The sequence below is a fragment of the Rhopilema esculentum genome, chromosome 13 (assembly GCF_057945365.1).
Source record: "Rhopilema esculentum isolate cy_ngs chromosome 13, ASM5794536v1, whole genome shotgun sequence".
Lineage (NCBI taxonomy): Eukaryota > Metazoa > Cnidaria > Scyphozoa > Rhizostomeae > Rhizostomatidae > Rhopilema > Rhopilema esculentum.
In genome coordinates, this window is record NC_142827.1 from 3,723,289 (window position 1) to 3,748,561 (window position 25,273).

Consider the following 25,273-nt stretch of genomic DNA (forward strand, 5'->3'; position numbering starts at 1 on the left):
GACAGATGGTTATGGAGTAATTGTTTTATGCCGAGTAAAATTTGCGTAGTTCATGTTCTATGGAGTAAGAAAATTAATTTTTTGATAAGGTATCCTTTTTTGATCAAATATTTTAATTGGTTTGTTTTGGATTGTTTTAGATTGTTTTTCCTTGAGCTTTGAGATGCTTTAAGAACAGGATTGTTTTGCTTTAAGCTACTAACTGAGAGTATCATTACATTAACAAATACTTCTTTTATATCAACACAATTTTTTACAATCAACGATTCTGTTCTTGCTTTAGTGAACGATGTTTGAGTGTGGGGTCACAAGCTATTGTTTGTATATTTCAACCCTCCGGGTCCCCACATCCTCTTTATGTAAATAGGGGTCTGTTGTTGACATGGATTTGTTGTTGAGCGTTCAGTATATGAGAATTCGAATATACAAAAGATAAAGTATAAGGAATAAGGGCATATAATTTCGAATGAGCGCTTTAGCAAATCCTGAGTTTCTCTTTTTGATTATAAACTTCTTTCGAAGCAAATCACACAACTCGAGTAGATATCATAAAGTTGGTTGTACATTTAAGCCCGCTTATCTGGGCGTTTCCATGAAAGTAAAGCAACTTGCGGATTGAACAAGAATCGCCTGTATCATATCTTTTTAAGAAGCCAATTAGCAAAGCGAAAACTATGCGCCTCGCCTTTTAATAGATTCCTAGTCAAAGTGATTTCAAGCCATTAGCCATAAAACGCAACTGTGTACATACTTGACACTGAAACAGAGAACTCTTAATTGCAGGTTAATCGAAAGTTGTCCAACAGTAAAGGACTATTATTGTGAAATTAGGTTTTGATGCAACAAATTATTGAATGGGTCAGTTTTCAGTCTATTTCTGAATTTCGTAGGTGATTTACAAATAACAGATCTGTCGCTGTTAAAAAGTCATTCCCATGCAATTCGTTTGCAACAGCATTGTGTTTTGGGCAGCGATTCATGAAATTTATGAAATCGATTTATGAAATTAAAATGGTCGTAAAAACGCGAGCCGCTTAATAAATAATGTATGTAAAATCAGATTTAAATGCAACCGGTCTCTGGCAACGATCGATGCAATCATGAAGTCACCGTATGTAAATTGACATCTTCCTAGTGAAATTCTACGAAAAAAACCGAAGAAGTTTGACAAACGCTACAAGATGACGTGTTCTGAGGCTTGAGAGATGCTCGGTAAAGTAAATATTATTTATCTTGTCAGTTATAGCTACAACAAATAACCGTTGGTAAATTATTCGAAATCAAGGGAGAAGCGACATTTTTCCTCGATGGAATTATTGCGAAGACATTCTAGAGGCTGCACCTTAAGGCATGTAACAGACAACAGAAAAATATTTTCAATGTTTTCATTGAAACAAAAATGAAAAGTCGAATTGATTTTCTCTTCAGCTATTTTCCGGCAGGAGTATGTGTTAGGAAACTTTGGCAGTTCATAAATGCTTTCTGCCTTAACTTTTAGCTTCCTAAGTTCAATTTTGTGGGAAACTCATGCAAACGGTTAGCTCTTTTCCTTTAAGTTACTGCTGGAACTCAATCAATTTAGCTGTTTTCCCTTAGGGCTGTAACTCCTTATATCTTTATATCGACTTTATTTAAGCACCGTATTGTATTCTTTGAGTTTTAAGCTATTTTACTGAAATATGATTCATTTAACATGTTTCAATTTGACAATAACTATTGATTGGAGAAAACAAAAGTGAGTAGCAACTTGAAGAAAATGATGCAAAGTACCTAATGGTAAAAAAACAACCGCAAGTGGTACAAAATAACTGCAAGTAGTACAAAACAGTCGCAAGTGGTACAAAATAGCTGCAAGTGGTACAAAGAATCTACAAAAGGAACAAATCATTCAAAAGTGGTACAAATCATCTACAAGTGGTACTATATAGCTGCAAGTAGTACAAAACAGTCGCAAGTGGTACAAAATAGCTGCAAGTGGTACAAAACAGCCATAAGTGGTACAAAACAGCTGCAAGTGGTACAAAGAATCTACAAGAGGAACAAATCATTCACAAGTGGTACAAATCATCTACAAGTGGTACAAAGCATCCAAAAATAGGATAAAACAGCTGCAAGTGGTTTGAAACAGCTGCAAGTGGTACGAAACATTCACAAGTAGCACAAAGCATCTACAAGCGGCAAAAAACATCCAAAAATGGTACCAGACATCTACACATAGCACAAAACATCCACAGATGGTACAAAACATCCACAAATGGTACAAAACATCTACAAGAAGTGCAAAGAATCTACAAGTGGTACAACGCATTTTCAATTGGTATAAAACAGCCACAAGTGGTACAAATCAGCCAAGAGTTGTATAACACTTTTAATCATGATGAGGCGACAAGATTTTGGGAAAGACTTGTGTTTTCTCAAAAGTGTTCCTTCAAATCTAAAATTAAAAATTGAAGCCTTTTGTTGAAAACCCGTCTTATCAAAATTCTGATCAGAAGTTCTTACTGATTGTTTAAAAGGCCTCAACGCATGTTCAATAATCACATGAGAACAGCGAAACGGATATTTCACACCTGCCATATATTCTGAAAGAAAAAATTAAGAATGAATAAAGAGCCAATCAATTGCATTAAAGATCAAAAGTAAAAGGAATCCTTAGATTAGTAAAATGAATTCTTAGATTAAACTTTGCTCGTTACGAAACAAGCGCGCAAAAAAATTTTTCTTCTTATATTTGATAAACACGTCTTTTCCTTTTGCTTGTTACGAGACAAAAACATATAGGAACTTCCTTTTTTGCATTCAATAAACATTTCTGATCTTTTTTATTACAAAATATTTTACTTTAACAAGTTTAAATCAACATGATAAATCAAACTAGGGTTAGCTTTTTGTTTCCACGAATGCGCTATAAGTGAATCTTTTATGATTTGGAAACATTGTTGACTATTTGAAGGCCTCTCCAATCAAAATTTTACAACATTTGAGTAAATTATTTGAATATCTTTTGAATCACTCTATTCAAAAGAAACTGATTTGTTTGTTAACATGTCTGTGGCTATTTGCGATTTTCTGTTTGATTTCAACATCCATCGTGATATAAATTTTGTGTTTGATCAGTGTGTGTGATTAAAGGCTTAGTTTTCAGTTGAAAATCTTTTGAAAGATCACATCGGTATGTTCTGTATCTAGTTTCTTAGTATAGCTATCTTCCCCAACTCGTCAACCATCTTTCTGTTGCATTTCAACCTTACTTAAAACATCCATTGCTTCAAATTCTAAATATCCTTGTATCAAACTCGAAATCTTCAAGACAGAAATATCCTTAAAAGTCTTAGCTGTAGAATCTCTGTTTATTTAATAATGGTCATTTCAACTGGGTTGTTTCAACCTGAATGCTCCTTTTTCGATTCACGGCTAGGCCACAAATGCCTGAATACAAAAAACTAGTTACTGTGGTTGTATAATCTGTTTTCATAGTGGACCACAACAAGCGCATTGTTATACAAATAAGAAAAAGCAGAGGCTTGCAAATGGAAATAGAAACAACTAGGCGGTGGGAGATAACGATATGAATTTATGACTTACACAATCTTTTACACAGACGGAGCGAAACAGACAAAATATCTTCCTCTTGCTACGTTTAGTCCTGGATTTGATAGATACCTGGATGAAATTGGATGAATACCTCGAGATTGATATCATTAGGTCTACATTATTAGCTACATGGCGAAATTCAATTGAATATGTAAGCTGCATGTGGTGCTTCATCCAAATTAGCGATAATATAGTTAGCAAATAAATTGAGTACCAGAATCAAAATAGAATAGTTTCAATGTTGAAACTAATTGTTATTTTTTTTTTAACATTCAAACTATTTTATTTTCATTCTAGTACTCAATTTATTTGCTAATCGTATTATCGTTAGTTGTAGGGCGGTATTAATACTTTACAGCACTGTCACTAGGATACAAATACGATACGAATGCTTAATCTTTTTTATGTACCTAAGAACATTTTGATCGCAAGAAAATTATAATCATATTTGAGCCATTTTTACCAAGATTAGGAGAGTACGAAGTTTTGCAACGGTGAAAATGGAAACCCAGTTGTGGATTGATTTTAGCTGATAGTTCATTTAGTCAGCTTAGCCAGATAGTTGAAAATTTAGTTCAAGTCTGGCTGCTTTTGTTTAAACTTAGAAGCCATAGCTGTTTGTCATGGGAATTGTTTTCGTGATCTCTAGATGTCCCAAAATTTTTATCCTGCTGGCTAATTTGTATATCAAACAATTTTGCTTAAAGTTGGTATATAAATAGCATGCGGTAGCAAAAGGATGAGAACACCGTCAGGTAGAATTAGATGAAAGGCTAAAATAATGTGATAATGAAGAGAAAAGAGACACTTTGAAAAAAATCAGGTCTATGCTTATAAATCATTTGAATGTCGTTTTCACCTGAAAGACGATATCAAGATTCTTGAATCGGAACCTAGGCGTTGCTATGTTACGCTTCATAAGGAGCCATTTGTTCATGCGGCCTCATTTCATACAGTCATATTTATAATATCCACTGATTGAATCAAATCAAAATCTTTTCATTCAACAACAAATTTTACTACAGTTTTTAAAAGTATACGAAAATAACTAACAATTATAAAGTTTATTGTAGGGATACAATTTTCATTAAATGTTGCCAAAGACATTGAGACAAACCCAGAGGTTTTCTGGCCCAGTGTTCTTTTATTGAATAGTTAATACAATGAATACATGAACATTAACGTTTAAATAAAATGTGATATATGCTTGTAAATGAAAGATATCAAGACTACGAGCTAAATTCTATAAAGTTTTATTTAAAGTTTTTTAAACAGAAACAGAACAAAAAGAAGAAAGTAAAATGAAAAGAAAATAAGAAAAACGGAAATGGGAGGGCACGGTCGTTTGATGATGGGATTGATTGGTAAATGTATTAGGGGAGGGGTAAGAATTTTTTAGTCATAATAGAATGTTCTTTTTGAATTTTCTAATAGTGTTGCACTAACCATTTAAAGAGAGTTTCATTAAACAGTTTTTTTATGACATGAGCAAATTTATAGTAGAATTTGATTCCATATTTTGATGTCATTAAAGGTAATAAATTTTTTTTGACATTCTGTTGTCACCATGGGAAGAGAGAATTGATTTGTGGTGGCTTGACGAGTTTTGTAGTTGTGTCTTATCTTTGCTTTTTAAGAAGGTTGCATTTAGTTGAGATTATATTGTTGCTGTTTTTATGATTGTCCAGAAATTGATTTTGAAGAAGCATATCGCGAAAAGTTAATCAACTTGTTTTTTCACTAATCATCTATTCAAAGTTTCAAAGAACAATATAGTCTAGTGCTTTTGTATACATATATATAAACATAGATTTATGTAGATATTGCGCAAAAAGCAGTTGATAGATATTTGGAATTTAGATTTAATCGCAGAAATAACACATTTTTGATACCAGTTTTACCTGATCGTGTACAATCTTCATCCAATTTGAATTAGAGCTTTCTAGTTCAGAATAAAATTCTTGAACAGAACAGAATTGATTCAAATATTCTAGACAAGAATATTTTTATGCAAAATGCCTGAAGATTCTGCACGATCAGATAAAATCTGTTACCAAAAATGTGTTATTTCTGCAATTAAATCTAAATTGCAAGCATATAAACATATATATATATTTAAACCCCCAGCTTGACATTTCGAGAATTTCAATCATTTTTTTACGCCTTATACTCTGAAAAGTGTTCTCCGATAAAAGGCCTTAGTATGTCTTAAAATGTTTGCCTTTTTCAAAGCCATTATCATAATAATACATTTCTATGTGTTGTTGAAGAACCAAATAAGTAACTCTTATCATACAAGCGAAACTCTTTCTAGTATTAATCCGCATATAAGACGGCACGAAGTTTTTCGTTTTCTTTAAAGAGACGTTCCCTGACATTCTAGTATGCAAAGTTGCAAATGTTGCATTACACGAAACATCTCTCTGCGTTGGAATGGAGACTTGGCTTACTATCTCTAGATATTAGGCAACTTGTTTCATCCAAAAAAAAACTTGACTGGTTTTTTAAAAGATAATTTGAAAAGTATTTTGGGCCGAATTTTACAGGGCACGTGGCGAATTAAGGGGTTATTCGAGGTGAAAATGATTTATTTTTTGTCTTTCTATTGTTTGATCGAAGCTTTCATTGCAGTATACCCAGCGAGAGTTTTTTAAAAATGAATGATAAGATATCTCGTTATTTGTTGGATATCAAATTTTTGTGGCGGACCTTTCATATGAGCTCCCTTTACCAGCAATACTTTGACTTCATTGACAATTTATTTAGCGAATGACATACACTCAAAAAGCAATTTGTACATTTTTCCCTAAGCCATTCGCATTGCTAAGTGCAAAGGCATAGCTGCTGGAAAGATAAAGGAATTCGAACAAAAGAATAATTGGAAGATTTCGATGCATATTCATTCAGCCATTTTGAAAATCAAAAACAAGGTCGCGACTGTGCATAACTCTTAAAAACCAAAAATCTAACGCTAAAATCTTTTACTAGAAAACTTTCTATATAATTGGTGTTTCCATTCATGAACTTATATGTGTAGGCAATGGATTATTTGAAAATCATTCAGGAAAAAACGATATCTTTGGCTGCGACGTGCTTCTTTAAACTTTAACGTATTGATTTGATTCAAATCAAAGACAAAAACACAGGGATTTTCATTAAGAACTTTGAAAGATATTGAAAGATCCTTAATCGAACAGAAATTGATGATCGAAGTCAGCTACCTGCAAATTTTGTTTTCACTAACCTTCTCATTATAAATTCTTCGTTATTCAAAAAGAAGATGAGTTACGAATACCATTGTTCAGTTCGTCTTGTTAGCTGTCAATCAAAATCGAGACAGCAAAATAGACCTTGACAATGCCTATTGTTTTTCGATTTATTAACAAAACATCCGGCGACAGCAAAGAATTACGGGTTTGAAAACTCGATAAAAAGGTCAGCTTGGCAAAACCTTCAGGACTTGAGGTTAAATATACATACACCTTCGAGGCTTCACTGAAAAAAATATTAGTTCAATCACTTTGATAAAAGGAAAACAACGTTTTTCAAGTTTTAACTAACCTTGAACTGCCTTTTTCTAGCGGTTCCTGACGCTTGGTCAATGAGATACTTTTGGTGAAACTCCTTAAGCCACTTCGAGTAGCTTTTGAAGAAAAGATACTTTATGGTTCTAAAGGTACATCGGGGAAACATTGGGAAGCAGGAATGCACCAATTGACAGCCAATTAGAGGATCCTGCAATACAACATTCGAATCGGAAGATATCGTTCATTCTCTGATCGTCACTTTTGCACCAACGATGGTTTGGAGCGATTTTCTAAAATGGGTCAGAAGAGAGAGAAGTTCAACGGATGAATATGCATATGAGTCGCTTCCTGATAACAAGTTGACAGTTGAGGAAATTCTTGAGCTAGCAGGTTTTGGAAAATTCCAATTTAAATTATTATTCATAGTAGGAATCCGAGTTTTCGCTCATGGCTGTAGCTTTGCACTGATGACTGTCGTGAGTACGTCCATGCAATGCGAGTGGAGTTTGTCGAATTTCGAAAAAGCACTAATAACGGCATCGTTTTTTGCTGGCTTTGCTTTGGGCAGTTTTGCTGGTGGCATCTTTGCCGATAAATACGGCAGACTTAAAACAATGTTGCTAGCTTACTCACTGAGTGCGTTCTATTCAACTCTTAGTTCTTTATCGCCGTCATTTTTCTGGATGTTGGCATTGCGTTTCATGTTTGGCATTTATGTCGGTGGAGTATCACTCGGATACTTGTTTCTGATCGAATTCATGCCAAAGAGGTATCGTCGATGCGTGACCAGCATGGACCTCTTCTTTGGGTTCGGAATCGTTTGCATCGCCTTGCAAGGTGCTACTATTCTACATGACATCAACTGGAGGTATTTCATTGTCATTGCTGAAGCATTGCCTCTCCTTTTGGCATCGATGTGTGCATTACTTGTACCTGAATCCCCGAGGTATTTGATTTCTGTAGGCAGAACTGCTGAAGCCGAAAAGATTTTCAATCAAATTCTTCGAGAGAATCGCTCTCAGTGCAAAGGGGTCAAGCTCAAACAAGCCAGCTTCGTTCGTTCTTCTGAAGAAAATGGTCGACTGTGTGCGCTGTTCTCAGGCAGATATCTCCTGTATACTGCTTGTTTCGCATTCATATGGTTCTCCGTCTCAATGGGTCAAGTTGGCACGCTTTATTTGACAACCGAGTATTATCACATCCCCAGTGGCATGTGCGCGAAAACCCAGGATAGCCCCGGTCAACTGGAGGATCCAATCGCTTGTCTATATTGCAAAACATTGTCTTGGACCGACTATATGAATCTTATGGTTACTGGCCTCGGAGGAATTCCTGCATTTATAATTTCCTACATCACTATGGAGAAAGTCGGACGGAGGCTCACTGTTAGAGGGCTGCTGTTATTGATTCTAGTGATGTCAAGCATTTTAGTCTTTTGTTTGCCTCATTGGGCGTTAGTTATAAGTTTCGTAGTTGCCTATACAAGTGGCTACACATGTCACCTTGTATTGCAAGTATATGTATCTGAGGTTTACCCCACTTACTTTAGGGGTGTGGCAAACGGCTTCATAAAAATCTTCAGCAGGTCTGGTCATATCGTAGGAGCCTTTTATGCGCAGTATTTTATGAAAATGAACTTCATTATTTCGTTAAGCACCTTTTGTAGCTTGACTTTCATAGCTTGCTTGTTAACTTTCGTAATAACACAAGAGACGAACGGCAAGGATCTGAATGACATGGATGAAGCATGCATGGATGAAGGAGAAGAAATGCATTTAGTGACAGAAGATGAAGATCAGGAGAGTGGATAGTCTATGAAACATTTAGATTTTTAGATTGGTTTAAGCTATTGTGAATTTGTAAATCATTAGAATTGGTAGCAAGATTAATCATTATCTTCTTTAAATATATAAGAAGGCTTTCAGGAACTAGTAGAATTGCTTTAGGTGCATATTAATTAGAAAACACATAGAAGCTTAAATTTTTCTTTATATAATGGGAAATTTGTGATTTTAAAGGCCCTGTTGGAAACTCGCAGGTTATGAGATCAATAAGAAACAAGAGGATTCTTTGGATGGCAATTATGAGGATTAGCTTCCTAATCTTCATGCAAAGAAGAAGAAGGGCCGAGCACGTGCTTGCACTGAGCGGCTTGCAATCAGGTATTAATCCGAACGAAAAGTTTAAAAAACGAAAAAATTACAGGGATGTAAATTGACAGTTTGTTTTGGAGGGTAGGGGTACGAAATTTCCCACTTACAATAAGCCAATTGAAATTTTGTACTTAAATTGTACTATGCCTTTACTTAAAGAACCTCAAAGAAATACTTTTCGGTCATTTCCTTTCTGAATTGAGAAAATTTGCAGCATTAGCATTATTTACATTTTCGACAAAAAAAGCATTTGGAATTTCGACTTAGATTTTCTGATCACTCTCAATTTTCGGACTTATTCAAAGAAAATCAAAGGTTGGGATGGTGTGACACCCTCACGCCACCCTGGCATTTACGAAAACTGAAAATTTCCATCTATTGATGAAGTTGATGATTCGCACAGAGTTTGATTCTATCAATGAACAGAAAAAGACGGGTGACCTTCCGAACAAGTAACTCATAAAGCTTGACATGAAACAAGAAAGTATCGATTTGACATCATGTAGAATTCAACTTTTATTTATCTTAATTGAATAACCGTCTCACATGTCCTTTTTTGCAAAGCTGAATTATGCAACTTGATATTATGTTCTTAATCGAATAAAGACGCAGAAATATCTGGTTTCAATTTCTCAATTCTAGTCTTCTTCAGCTGTCCGCGCTTCACGTTGCAGTCTGACGAGAACGCAGTTTAAAGCGTAATTGAAATTGAAGAAACGAAATGCTCCTTGCAATTTGAGTATAGGCATTTGGCTTCAAATGTAATTGAGGAAAATAGAAACAGGAAGTACAATGATTCCATCTGTTCTTCTATGATCATTAGCAAAATAAGAACTCGAAAGTTCTTCATTAAGAAAACAAGACAGATAGACATGTCGTTTGCTTGAAACATGGTATGAATGTCATAGAAAAAGATTCATCTTTTAAGACTTTGTTGGTAAAAGAAGGCCGTTGTCTCTATATAGGAGAAGAGCATTCCTATCATTCTATTGCGTCATTGACAGAGACAATAGCCTGATTTCTACTCTTATAGGAAATCAATGTCGAAGTCGTAACAACGAAAAAGTACAGACAACAATCTGATTTGTTACTGCAAAATTTACACAGTAAACAGAATAGGTAAAAATTGCCATTTGCTGGGATACTAAGTTGAAACATGTACGCCGATTAGCAATTTCTAATTCTGTTTGTCATCTTGTGAGCCGTCAACTTTTTCCGTGATACTCAGAGTGAATTCAAATCTGATTACAAAACTTTCATTTTGCCTTATCAAATTTTTACTTAAAACTTCCCTTTGAGATTTAAAAGCCTGTAAGTCAAGTGGCTGTTTTTGTCAATATTTGATTGCAGTAACAATTCGTTTGCTACATCATATCAAAAAATATAAAACACAGAACGACTATAAATTTGTGTGCATCTATGAGTGGTTTTAAGAATAACAAAAGTGCAAAATATAGGCTATATTTAGGCAGCGCAAAACAATATCCCTCTGACAAAGTTGATGAAATAGGATGTTACGCCACAAGTATGACTTTCAGCACAACAGCTACCACAGTAAACTATACGTTCTACTGTGTCAAATTGATGGTGATAAGCAAGTCTTTCAAGAAACTTTAGAGCATCAAGGCTACGTTCACACTGTTCTATAATCGATTCTCTACGTTTTTGTTGACGAAAGCGATGTCCATCATACTAATCCATTTCGAAATGACCACGTTTTGATTAAAGTAACTGGTAAATGTTCACACTACTCCAATTAAAAAAACATTCGATAAAAAGCCTCATTTTTAAACAAATGCTAAGGCAGTATTTCTAGACAGAAATTCCGCCAAACTCCACCGTCATCTGAATCGTCAATGAAATTTTGCAAAAGCGACAGTCTATTACGAAATCTTCATCTTCAAATGTCTGGTGCACCAGAAAGCACATTTAGAATATGTTGTGAGCATAATCAAGTTTCTACGTTTTTGGTGTCCACGCAACAAAATAGAGTGTATAAAAACACAGCAAATTCCAAAGTATCCGTATTCATTGCAGAGCAGTGTGAGCTCAAGGCAAAAACAGAGAGATTATTTTCGGTTAACGGAGCAGTGTAAACAGGGCCTAAGTAATCCAAGGTGAAGGACGCAAAACTCCGACTTTGAACTGTCTGTAAATGGAAAACCAAAAACCTCATAAAAAACCAAACTAGAAGCTGGTCTGTGTGCATATGTCTCACATCAAACGGAACTTTTGATCAAAACGTCATGGTTGACCTACTATGACCGTAATTATGGCTGGCAAACTAGTGTTGCAATGACACTAAAAATACGCTTAGACTTTACTGTGAATACATAAGTAAGAAAAATATCCAAAACTTTGTCCTAAGCTTCTAGAGCCTTGAAAAGCTACGAATCTTGCATGCATTTCTCCTCATTAAATCGATGTTTTCTTCTCTTGAAGAAATTTCTAACGTTACACTGCTTTTCCTCCATTCATTGTCAACAAGCTTCTTTTTCTACCCCTTATTTCTACGCCACTCAACAAAGCCCTCACGAATATAACAAGAGAAGAAAACACTTTGATAAAGCGAGGTGATGATACATAAATCAAAGAACATACGTGCTATAAACAGCATATTTTAGACTATGTCATGCATGTCCTAAAAGTGTCAATATATATATATATATGAGGCATAGCACGTTCGTACAGCTGTCTCAGCGTACAATTTTAGACACACTCAAAAGGGATACGTAAGTTTCGTATGATATTTAACAAACATAAACCCTCCAAATACGAATAGATCGAAAGATGGTAAAGATAACAAAGCGAAGAACAGTCGGGTTCTAAACAGGTGGAAAAGTGCATGGAAATCGATTTAGGATGCCTTGCGTCTTTTGAAAACGACAGGTGTAGTGTTGGTTTATATGATTACCCGCTTCAACGATGATTATAAAATTAAGAAATTTGATTTAAGGCCATTCCAATCAAATGACAACAAAAATGCTCTTTGAATTCTTTTTCCTTTATCTACCTGAGCTCTGAAGTTTAATTACAAAGATTCCGCGTATTTAGAGGCAGTCCTGACGGATTAATTCTCGTATCTTGTGCATTGTGGAATACTAGAATTTCTAATTTACCACGCCCAACACCAACGCTAATTTCAGCCTTACTAAACAGTATTCTGAGACTGTTTTTTCTCTAGATTGAAAATAAAGTTGTAATCAAGTAATGTGACAAAATACCAGCGTAAAAATTGTTCATCTTTCTCAAGCCAAAGTGGCTTATATCTGAAAAACTCTTCAGACAAAAATTAAGGGGTGTGGTTCGGGTTCGGTCGTTGAATTGTTTTCACAATGAGCTTATGAACAGTAGTTTTATCATTTTTGACTCTGAGAGGGAAATTTATGATACAAAAAAATCTGAATAAAAAGTGCGAGATTGAACAATACGAAACCTTTTTTTGTCTGAAAATTAAGAACTCTGCTAGAAGTGTTCGGTAATAAACAACTAGGAATAAAGAGGTTTTACTTATTGCTTCAATGTCGAAACTTTATATTGTCGTCAAATATCTCTAACCCCTTTTTGACTTTTTAACAGGAAATTCAATAGGCCGGGACGTTAACTATACATGAGTTTTAACAGATAAAGTATTGCATTAAGCCTAGTTTAAAATTTGATTACCAAGAAATATTAAAGGCACAAGGTCATGTCAGTATATTGTTCCCGTCACCTATATGTAATATGGCAGGTCCAGGCGCTGATTGGAACATTAACAATAGCCTATTGTATAACTCATCCAATGAGAATTTAAGTGAACATCGAAATTCATCGGAACATAATGTCTTTGATTAAATGAAATAAATTAAATGAAATGAGAATTAAATGAAACTATCCAGGACTGCTAAGCAAATGTATTTGACAAGAATTTAAATGGCTTGAAAGGACGACATAAATTATTACTAACACGAAAACACAGTAACATGACATTACATTTATTATATAAAAGTAAGATATGGCTTCAAATTATTGTCAATATAGAACTATTGCTACTCCTCGGGAATTAAGACTTTTACCAGGAGACGTAGGCAGTAGTTTTGAAGGAACAAGTGAAAATTTGCTATGTTAATCTGAATTAATCACCCCTTTTTCCACAGCAAATATCTGCATTCTCAGTGGCTGAAAGAAGAGGGTGAAATTTCTGTAAATGAGGCAACCCCCTTCTTATGATGAAGAAATCATAATCACTCAATCAATCTTTTTCCCCAAGAAGGGGGACGACTCACATCTTAGAAGAATTTTTCGTCCCCTGTTGATGCAGACGAGCTTCAACAGATTGCAGGTAATTTCAGATAAAAAAACAAATTTTAACTAAAACCACAGGAATCTTGATGAGCATAGCATACGCCCTTAAACAGATGCACAACAACGGGTCTTGAATCTCTCTATTCTGTGCTTGAATGTTGACGGAAGCATCAGATCGCGTCACCGATTCGCATTGAACATCTGCACTCTACAATCTCTACGATGTCTTTTCTTTTCAAGTTAAACCGTTGTTTGCTCGTGACTGAATACATTCTGGAAAGGGAGATGCGACATCTTTCGAAAGAAAGATACGCTTTATAGAAGTGCTCTCCAGCTGTGTTTATCGACATGATGATTCAAGTAACAAACAGAGCAGGCTTCTAAATGAAACTGCACTAAGCCCATTCAGATTTTATTGACATTTAAATTTTCTTTTCTAAGAGGTAAGAATCTGTTACCTCGATGAATTAAAAATTTTTCTTCTGATATCAAATATTCTTCGGCATACAGATGATCTTGCCGGTTGTCACAACAGTATGGCGGATACCAAACGATGATTCAAATCCACACTTTTGATGATTGGAAACACAGCTCGACCTTCATTTTGTAAACAAATTAAATTTAAGTAGCTTTCCGATGTTTCTTTTTATCAGATCGATATTTCTTGTTCTCCAGACGCTTCTCGTTTTCCCGTTCCAAACTGCAACAAAAAGAAGAAAGACATTAAGATAGCCTCTGAAATTTCAGGAGCGTCTATAGCCGTCGGTGCAAAATTATGAAACAATTATGAAAACGGAAAGAATCAGTGCTTTAATGTTTCCGCTACACGTTACACGTTAGTCTACTAGATCATCACACACTTTTTTATAAGAATACCTAATTTTTGCCGAGCTTGATATTCTTAAAACATTTCGATTCTGAGTCTAAGATTATTCCAAAATTATTCTTGCCCGACACAACGTGTAAATTCGCCTTAAGATCAACGAAAAAAATTCAAATATTCTTTAATGTTTTGCTTCGTCACAAACTTGAACAAGAACAGAACAGAACATTAAATGTGGTATTTGAATACAAAATCTAGCCATTGAGCAAGACTACAGAGTTAATTACTCACAAATAGATGAGTTTATACCGTGGGTACCAGAGCTTTAGTGAACGAGATGGCCAAACAGTGGCTCACTACCCACTCTTTCACCAAGGCTCTGGCACCCAGGGTGATCACTATACTCCAAAACATCTATATAGCGTGTCTGAAGAGTGACAGTCGTTTTGCTTTGTGAGAAAACTAAGATAAACAAAAACTTAAGTCTTGATGAAGCTTTAGCCTGGCATTATTCTTAAAATATTCTTAAATTTTAGCGACTTTGAGCATTGATAAAGAAAAAAGTGTGTATGCCACTTTCATATGCCTAAGATGGCATATTGGTGCTACGATATACATAATGCAAAAAAGAATAGAGTTTAAAAACGTGGAAGTAGATCAGAAGAAATAAGAGAAACGCCGTCATTTGAATACTAATTGCTAAACTGACCAACGTTTTCCTTATATATTTAATATTCTAACATAGTATAACACATTAGTGCAGAGAGGGAGTACAGACTTTACGCAATAACATTCATAAAATGTCCAGTTAAGGTAGCATAGAAAGTAGTAGCTCCTGGGAAATGAGCTGGTAAAAAAGTAGTCAGCGACGACCTCCTCAATAATCCAATTTTATGTCGACATCCTGACTTATCTGTACTCATCTTTCCATTTCTCTCCACCCGCTCCCCTGCGCCAAAAACTGCCTTACTTGTCATTTTAAACTAATCGCCAAAACTTGTTGGCAAAGGAGAATCAAATAACAACTTTTCAAAAAGTTGGTCTGAATATGACCTTTGTCTGGAAAAAGAATACAGAAAGGAGAAATCTACCTCTCCAGTATCTTTTTGACGGTATCTTCCGTTGGGCCTTCAGGCACATAACTTGCAGCTTCTATCATTTCTCTAAGTTTTTCAATCGCATCTTTAAGGTTCCGAGATTGCGATCTATATTTGTCAGAGAAAACAATGATCTCTCCATCTTTGTTCATTCTGTTCTTTTGCTAGAAGTAAACAAATGGGAGTCAAATAATGGAAGTAAACCATAGAAAAATTCGTAGGTAGCTTTCTTACTACTGTGAAAGTAGGCGATTCAAACGTATAGAAAGACAAATGCAATTAAAAAGTATCAACATATTTAAGAGGTTCAAAAAACCTTATGTCACATTAGGAAAAAAGCAGGCTGATAATGAAAGTTTGCAAAGGACCAATCTGAACGATCAGAAGATCCACTTCTAATTCTCCCTAAAGGCAGCATATTGCTGTACTGAAAAACGGCCACCAACCTGAAGGCCTAGCCGTAACGTACTTCTGTAGCGCAGTAAATGTCAACAAGGAAGAGTGAGTAAAGTGACCTTAAAGTAATTTTTTACACGGCAACTTTTCAAACAGTTAGCTTTAACCAAGATACCATTGAATCATAGAGCTAAACTGGAGCATAGAAAAGCAAAGCTGATATAGTTTAAGAAATAGGGATAAAGAGAGCGCATTTTACAGACTATTAGCAGACAATAAGAAAATACATGGTCAAAACAGTTGCAAGTTGCAGAGATCGTAGAAACCCAAACGCAATGAAAATTTATACTATCAGGCATCAAGACAACGTTTAACCGTTGGCCATTTTCCATGCTTTTTGACACTGCCAAAAAGCTACACTCTAAGAACGATTTAAAGATCTGGATAAATGGTCACGTGAAACACGTTTGTGGGGGGTTACAAGTGTCTTGGAGTGCTTTTGGACACCAGCCTGAATGTGAAAGATAACGAGTGCTGTAGCACGAATTGCTGCTGTAGCATAAGACAGTCGAAAAAAAGTCATGCAGCTGACTGCATATTGTGTTGCTTAAAATGATGCATTGCTCTACACCGATGCTAAATATTTCTGACATAATTGTCAAGAGATTTGAAAATCTTTAAAAAGAGCCTTGAAAATCACTCATCGACATCATGAGTTCGATCAAGAAAGTGGATTGATGACCATATTAAACCACAAGAGGTTTAAGGCAGATTTTTTTATGTTTAGGTGTCTGCAACAAACTGTAGACCAAAATTTGCATCCTGTGGTGAAGTAGTTAGCCACAATGACGATATTTGTATTCCAAGGGTCAGGACAGAAAACGGAAAAACGTCCTTCTAGTTCCAAGGCTCATTTTTTTAACAAAATACCAGTTGACATTCGAAGTTTAAACTCCATTGTTGTTTTTAGGCATCGATTTAAAAAACATCTGCAATGATTCTAGCTGTTTTTTTACCTATTTCAAGATTTTAGAAAACAATTTATAAATATAAAAAACGAAGGACAATTTTGGCTTTTCACTCTGCAAGTTTCAATTTTAACTTTAAACAAGGCTCTTATTGATAACAGTACTTGTAGTACTGACAAGGTTTACCCTGTATAAATATTTCTCTCATTATAATCATTATAACTCAAATTCTGCCGATGTTGCTTGTAAGTCTAAAAATTGTCGCCATGAAGTGTCTCCAAAAATATAGGCACTTAAAATCATTCAACAAGGCGTTTAAACAGTAAAGTTTGGTAATTTCACAACGGAACATAAAGCTCTTGAGAAGTTCTGTTTCTCATAATAACAAGCTGATTTAGAAAAAAGACTTACAGACACTTTAAATGTCTGAAACAAGTTTTTGGAACATGCATAACAACTAGCCAAGAAATCTAAGGATATAAAAAAAATATATTGCAAAATGAAGTTAGTAAAATTCAGCAGCCTTTAAGGCCTAACACTAAGGAAAGACCTCAAGAAAGAGAACCAAAGCTTCGGAGAGGTAAGAAACAGTCAACGCGAACAACAACAACAACAAAAACAAAAACAACAACAACAACTGTCATTTTACGTTACACAAAATATCGTAATTCTTGCAAAACAATAAAGGACAAAGGCAAGTTTATAATAAAACGTTTCTTTGTCCCGACAAACAAAAACCAACCAACATTGCCACAGCCCGATGTTTCGACTGCTTCATAATTCGATACATCGAAAAAAGTTCCCCAATTCACAGTTCTCTCTGCCTAGGCCAGTTTTGATTATTCTGATTTCTGACAATACTATGTCTTTCTTTCAATGTTAAAATATTTCAAAATTGAATGTATGTTCTGAAATGAAACGAATCAAGTCATTAAAGGCGTGAAGAATCAATGAATTTGTTCCAAAACCAGCTGCTCCTACAGAAAGATCCTTCAAGATAAGATGGTCTGGATTTTTTTAGCTATCAGCTAGAAAATCCTTTGATTCCCCTCCGAAGACGATTCTACCACAATTCTGACATCATTGAAGAGGCGTAAGATGTTCTTTAACAAAAGCCTTTTAATATCATTTTGAAGTGGCCTTCAAAACTATCATCGTTGATGCTCTTATACCCATCAGTACAAATAATGTGTTTTCCGTCGATCTTATGATCGTTTACAAGGAGCCGCAGTTTCTAATCAACGTTGAAAACAAAATGGAATACGGCTCAGTCGACCTAGAAAATTTCCAATAAATCTTACGATGTTTTTGCCCTGCTATTTATTGTGATTGCGTAAATCCATTGGCTTTTCACTGGATGCTTATACTCCATTTTAAAAATTACCGTTTCAAAAATTTCAATTTTTATATAGGAGTTTTATTTGAGTCAAACTTTGGGCTCTAGGTCCTTGTTTGACATACGTCACCAGATCAAATAAAACAATCCAAAAACATGTCTTTCTTACAATCAACTCACATATTTACAGAATCGTGACGTTATTGTATTAGCTTCAATTTTTTCTTTCTTTCCTAGCAAATACATCATCTTCCTTCACCTACCTCAAGCCCAGAGGTTTCATAAATTTTTCACATCGGTAGCTTACACAAAGTCTATTGATTCACATTTCAATGACACCAACCTTACCAAATATAGTTTGAATTAATTTTCTACACAAAAGCTTTATTTTTGGTTGCGATTTCCAATCAATTATGCTCTTTCAATTGAAATCTGTTTGTTTGCTTAGGTATCTCTCTTTCGGCGGTATATTCCAAGGCTCATTAAAGCAGCAACAGGGAAGAAGCCTTGATCCATAGAACTGAAATTAGAACAGTACTGTGCCAAAATTTACAATCAGGTGTTCTAAGAAAATTTCTTCGATTTTCTTTACATCAGCAACTTAAGGCTTTGCTTTACTAACTCTTGATCAAACAAGGCTTCATATCACAAAATCCCAAGATGATACTAAAAAAATTGGGAAAAATTTGCAGAATACAGAAATTACGAAAAGCTCTTTCATAAATTCCTGCTTTTGCGTGCAGCTATAAATATCAGTGGCATTGGAAGAGCAGCCCTAACTAAACTAAATATTCACACAAAAATAGTATGTGAATACTGAATCAACAGGGGATTACATTAATAAATAATATGTTTACTAAACAGTTTTAATTTGATTATAAAGATGTCAATACCTGTTGTGCAAGTTTTTCCTTCACATCTTCTGATATCCATTCTGTGTTGGCTAGTTTCAATCTGATTTCTGCTTTAGTATTAACTAGAAGGGAAAACACACATCTTTTATATGTTTTAAACTACTCGCATATAAGTAAAAGGTCAATATGGGGGGGGCTGAAGGAATGGTTGTCTGTCACCCCGGGCAGGTTACTGTCATTATGGCCTAACAGGGGGGTCCAGTCTGGTTCAATGAGGACAAAAGCTAAAATGTTAAAAAATTATCCTCAAATTGTAGTGTTTTTTGACAATAACCTCCAAATGGTAGCATAAGGATGGAAATTGTGTCATTGGTAGCACAAATTTCTTTGTGCGCACCTGGTTCTTCTCTGACAAATTTCTTCACCATTCATTGACTGTTGTTGATTCGGGAAAGATAAAACCTTGCTCATTGTCTGTAATAAATCGCAAGCTAAACTAAGCAGTTTTATCTATGACCATGACAACAAACCAAAACTCAGATTTTGGGATAGTTGGAGGGTCATGGTCGCCAACCTTCTGATAGAAGATGGTACCTGATGATGATGAAACTAAGACAGCCTTTCCATTTGCCCGGGTTAAAACAAAAACGGGTTAAAAGTTATCCGTTTCTGTGTCGCGTTCCCGCTAACCCACTTGAAAAACGAATAAGTTTGAAAACGGGTCTCAGAGTGGGTCAGTTTTAACCCGGGTATCTTTTACCCACCTGCGAGTTAATGGAAACGGCGAAACCCGGATAACTTCTGACCCACGTGCAACAACAGCAACGTTTAAGAATTGAGATGGCGCCGAAAAGCAAAAAACAAAATCCTCGATGTCGATTTTGCTTCCGTTGGCCTACAACGATGGAAATTGAAGGATTATTGATGCAAATACTGATTTCTCTTACAATTCTGCATACGTTTTCGAATATTTCACCCTGAACACATTTCAACCCGGCTTAGTGGGAACGATCAAAAATGGATTAAAAACGTGTCAAAGAAAAATGCTGTTTCCATTGACTCGCTTTAAAAACGGATAACTTTTAACCCGGTTTTGTTTTAACCCGGGCTAGTGGAAAGGCTGCCTAAGCCATTTGATAAGACCCAGTTTCGATAAAAACACAACGGCTTAGTTTAGCTCGCGATCGGAGATGATGATGCCAGCACCTTGCGCTAATTATCTTGCATGATTGCAATTTAAACACCTGCCAATTTTAAACTGGAGTCATCAACATAATTCCATAACGAAAATATGTATCACAACTCAAGCCTCAAGTGCAGAAATCAAGAGATGGTATTCTTTCCTCTGGTATATTTCTTCCAAAGATCAAGATAAAAACAAAAACTTCCCCAAGCAGCACTGTAAATGCAGTTGATGCAGAGAGGTGAAACAAAAACTTCCAAAAGTTTTTTCACTTTCTTCAATATTTCGGCATTTGCCTTAGCAAAAAGTAATAACCCTAAATATGTTTAACTTTCTATTGACAGCTCATGTACAAGCTCTATAGCCAAGGGCTTCGTTAACAACCGGTTCAACTTTGTTTAAACCTATTGCTATCGTGATGTCAAACATCTTAAAAACATGTATACTTCTAAACAAGATCTCGATCATAAAAAAACTGCAGCAAATCTTTCCGTCAATTGATAATGGCTTCCTATATTTCGATTGTCCTAACTGAAGTTGAAAAGCATTCAGAAGATTCGGGATTGTTTCGTGCATAAGAAATAAGATTATTCAAATTGCATTTGGGGGTGGAAATAATCTTGTCATAAGTCTTATTTAAATTTAACTGAAACAAAAATCTTAATCAACAAAAATGTGTAAATACCACCTCATTGAATTTACCTTTGTTTGTATTCTGACCACCAGGACCTGAGCTTCTTGCAAACTTGACGCTTATTGACTCTATGATTGGAGATAAACAAGAGAAAAATTGTAATCAAATACCTTCAGGCCTGGCAATATAGATTATATGAATGCGGTATACCACGTCCAATAAACTGTAAGAAAAAAACAAAATTCCATAAAACGTTCTGCAAAAGAGTGGCCATATCTCGTAATGCGAGTAATCCTATTTCTTTTCCAACGTCGCTAAACGTAATTCGTGGCAAACTTAGATCAAAGTTAGCCATAGGAGTAATTAGCAATTATTTTCCAATGCTTTTTTCTCGAACATCAAGCCTTAACCTGGTCATCCATTCTATAACGATTCGTCGCTGTGGAGAAATTTGTGCATTGATCGTTGAAAATTGAGCGTTAAATTACCAAGTTAAGATACATGAAATTGGAAATTATATCAAAAATGTAAACGATGAAATTATGATTAAAGATAACAAAAATGTAGAATAAAATATCACATAAATTCTAAAATACAAATCCTTCTAAGTATGCGTTATATAACAGTTTCCCTGCTGTAACTACATGTTACATTATTTGCCTTTTTGAAATATTACCTTTCAAAGTGTCTCGCTTAAAAAATCTCCTATGATCGAAGATTGAGTCTTTCAACTATTTTACTTTGAAAAGAAACTTTTTACAATTACTTTCCATAAGCCAAATAACATGCTATTTTAGGGGAAGGTCAATAAGGCCTGGTTTACACGGGATCAATCTAGGCCGGAATCGATCTAGGCCGGGATCGATCCCAAACTGGTACGGATCAACCTACCGTTTACACGGCAATGCTTGGGATCGATCCGCAATCCGTGCAATTTTGGTTCGCTTTATAGAGCATCCTTCTAGGACCCTATAGGATCCTGTAGGATCCTGCAAGATGTTTCACTGAGGTGGCTTTAACATAGTGTTTTTATGTATAATAATGGCCTGAGTAATCAATAAAGACATTTGATTGCAAGCTCTAGAATTCTTTTCGATGCTTACTGTACAATACATATTATCATCATTTTTTGGAAAAGTGCGTTTTTGAACCATCCAAAGTGGTTAACAGCTTCCAAAGCTCTGGTGGCCTGTTTAGCCTGTTTATAAAATCTCGCCAGGAGGATGGCTATCTAAAAAAATGCTGTATCTGTTGCCCCTGCCAACATCACCTCTGTCGTACTTGCACACACATTAACCAATCGACCACTATCATCAACCATAAACAATCCTTCCACATCGATCTCACTTCACCTGTTTTTCTTCCTGTGTGATTTACTGTATCATCTGCACCAAATGCCAATCTCTTTACATCGGCGAAACCTTCCGTCAAATTAACAACCTGACAGAAGAACACCAAAGCGATACAGATAGCAACATATCTCAACATTTTAACTCCTCCAATCATTCTACTGCCGACATGTCCATCCTTGGCTTATTGCATGCAGCGCAAGACGCCACCAAACGGAAGACTTTGGAGAAACGTTTAATTTTTAACCTAAAAACTCTTTATCCTAATGGTCTTAATAAACATTTTTATTTTCTTCAATAATTTCTTTTTATATCTATTTCCTACTCTTTTTTTACTTTCCTCCCATTCCCCTATTCTGTTTTTTCGGTTGCATCGCATCTCGAAATTCATTTCTATTTATCGATTCTCGCCTTCTCTTTGCTCGGCTCGTTTCTTTTCTAGCGACTTGATAACGAGTATATGCTCAAAACGTCGTGTTCTTAACAATCAACTATTATATTTTCATTCTGGTACTCAATTTATTTGCTAACTATATTATCGTTATTCTGGATGAAGTACCACACGCAACATACATAATTAGATAAGATCATGGGCTCTAATTAAAGAGCCCTTAATGTTTTACATCATATACCAAGAAAAATGAAATTTGAATACAAGTACTGAAGTTTACCTTCTAAAGGGTTTGCTCTTCTGGAATAATATAATGGCTTAAATGATGTAGAGCCTTGTAACTAGGAGAAAAAATACACAATTAAATCACAAACAAAATGAATAGCTACCAAAAAGAAATTATGTGCTGCTCCATCACGACTCACCATAATTTTTTTCTCACATTGAATAACACAACAATTAAGAGTAGTTAGTTCACAGAATAAAAATCTTGCTTACTTCAAAACTGGAAAAAAGGGTGGGGTGGCAAAAAAAAGTGAATATACAAGCAAGGTTGGAAAGTGTATTTGTTATGAGGCATGGCAAGGATAGAAGAGAGGGAGGAAAGATGAAGATTTTTAATTTTAGTTTTGAAATAAGACAGGTTGTAAGAGTTTGGGAAGCAGAAAGAAGGTAGAGTGTTCATAAGTTAACAAGATCTTGAGAGGAAGGATGACTTGTGGGACAGATTTCATGAATTTATCAAAGAGACTTGGAAAGGATGAACATTAGAAGATTACCTGGAATAGCATACTTTTCTCAGCAACCTGGGATCATATCTCTGATCTCCTATGAGCAATGGCAGAGAAAAATCTGAAGAAAAAGAGGTATCAGCAACAGTGCAGATGAGAAAGAGGTTCAAGAGACTTTGTGAGGTTGCAGTTGTTGATGAGGTGAATGGCTTTGGATTGGATTTTGTCAAGGAGGCACAGGGAAGATTTAGAAGCACTGCCCCAAATATGAGGAGAGTACTCCAAAAAAGGATGAATTTGGGACTTATATATTGTTTAGAGTTGTGATGGTGAGAAGAATCCACTTGTTCTAGAAAGGAACCCAAGTTTTTTGAGGTGGTAAATGTTTGGCAATAGAATCAATGGGAGATTTTCAGCTAAGGTTGGATGATACAGAAAGGCCTAGTTTTGAAAAAAAGTAGAAATGTGTAAATCAGCACCATTCATGGAAACACAGGGAAAGTCAGAATTGGGATTGTGTGAAATGACATCCTGTATGGTTTTTGCCTGGTTAAACCTAACAAGATTGTTCTCACCCTACTTCTCAATTTTGCTAGGTAATCAACGAGAAGTGGGACCAAATTATTCCTTTGCAGCAGAATTATGTTAAGAGTCAAAAGAGAAGGATGAGCTCAGATAGGTGTCATCAGCAAAAGAATGGATACTTGTAGCAGTGGAAATCAGTAGAGATCATTTATAAAAATGATGAATAAAATGGGAGATATGACAAAACCCTGAGGAACATCAGCATAATATGTACAATAAACTGTAACATATCATTGGTTATTGTACCAACTATGCTTTGCCTCTGTTTCAAGTGTTGTTGTTGATAAATTCTTGCTAGACCATGGGTAGTCAGGGAGGATGATAGTAACTAAAAACTGCTGCTCCTTGACAGGTTCTCAGGTGTGCTCCTGACAATCTTGCAGTCTTGATATTGTGCAAATGAAATACTTTCATACAAGCAGGAGGCAGCATCTATATTCTCATTGCCATGTAAAACATCGATTTTACTTTTATGCTTTTACGAGTAAAGATTTTTACAGTTTAAGTTTTTTCTATAACACTCAACTCAATTAGTATATCAAGAAAAATGCTTAGAATCTTTTTGACATTTCATAAAACATTTTAATTTTTCTTCTCAATGTACAGTAAGATATTATAACCGATGTTGTGACTGGAGTTTCTTTTATGCCTAAAATAATCGAATCTGTATGAGAAATTTTTGAAACAGGGGGTGCTCTCTCCTCGATTAGTTTAACTACTGAGAGAGCTCCTCCTTTAAGTAATTCCCCCCATGCAATTTATCTTGTTCTTTGTTCGGTATTTGTATGTTGTATTAATTTTAGGTGCATTATTGGTATTATTGTAGTTTAGTAAATTGTTTGTATTAATTAGTTTTGTTATGATAAATTGTATGTGGAGAATTTAAAATATGAAACTGAACTGAACTGAACTGAACTGGAGTTGGAGGTCGTGAATAAAGGTTGCAACAAATGCTAACGCTCTGGCCTATTCTAAGATGCATGGAACTTACCACAAAACCCAGCTTTGGCAAGTCAAACTTTGGATGCACAAAGCTGAAAAACTGACGAGTCTGTTTCTGTTTAAAACCTTTTAGCGTTCTTGAATTCCTTGACATTGGGTTGTTTACATCGTTGGCGTTGCATTTTGAGCAGAGCGGCGTGAAGGAGGAGGGTCTGGCGAACTGACCTGTGTGATGTTGAATAGCTGTGTGAAAACTTCGAACATTTTTCGATCTTATTTGACTTATTACCTGCCTAGTTACTATTAATACAAACTGTTTGCAAGCTGTGTCTATCATTTTAAAACCAACAATTTCTCTTAAAAGCACAGAATGGAGATTGTTAAAAGATTGTTGATGGAAGCCATTTGTTTGTGGCCTCCCATTTC

The 25,273-nt window shown here is 35.3% G+C and overlaps 2 protein-coding genes across 6 annotated transcripts in view; one reads left to right on the forward strand and one right to left on the reverse strand.

Annotated features, from left to right (window-relative positions):
- The window catches only part of LOC135692145 (putative transporter SVOPL), a 34,902-nt gene extending 25,395 nt beyond the window's left edge, over nt 1-9,507 (forward strand). For 4 of the 5 annotated variants that reach the window (XM_089112078.1, XM_089112077.1, XM_065210188.2 and 1 more), the window contains exon 2: nt 7,176-9,507. In XM_089112078.1, coding sequence (XP_088968204.1) covers nt 7,394-8,932 — 1,539 coding nt within the window. In that variant the 5' untranslated portion in view covers nt 7,176-7,393 and the 3' untranslated portion in view covers nt 8,933-9,507. Of the gene's footprint in view, nt 1-1,070; nt 1,213-7,175 lie in introns of those variants that run through there. The other variant, XM_089112076.1, reaches the window with a different exon arrangement.
- Nucleotides 9,508-10,021: 514 nt separating this feature from the next.
- Nucleotides 10,022-25,184, reverse strand: LOC135692148 (large ribosomal subunit protein mL62). The gene is made up of 6 exons (XM_065210194.2): nt 24,897-25,184; nt 22,870-22,930; nt 20,918-20,977; nt 19,072-19,154; nt 15,473-15,642; nt 10,022-14,258 (listed from the first exon to the last, which is right to left on the reverse strand). The coding sequence occupies exons 1-6, from the start codon at nt 25,182-25,184 to the stop codon at nt 14,180-14,182; spliced, it is 741 nt and encodes a 246-aa protein (XP_065066266.2). The 3' UTR covers nt 10,022-14,179.
- Between the last annotated feature and the right edge of the window lie 89 nt (nt 25,185-25,273).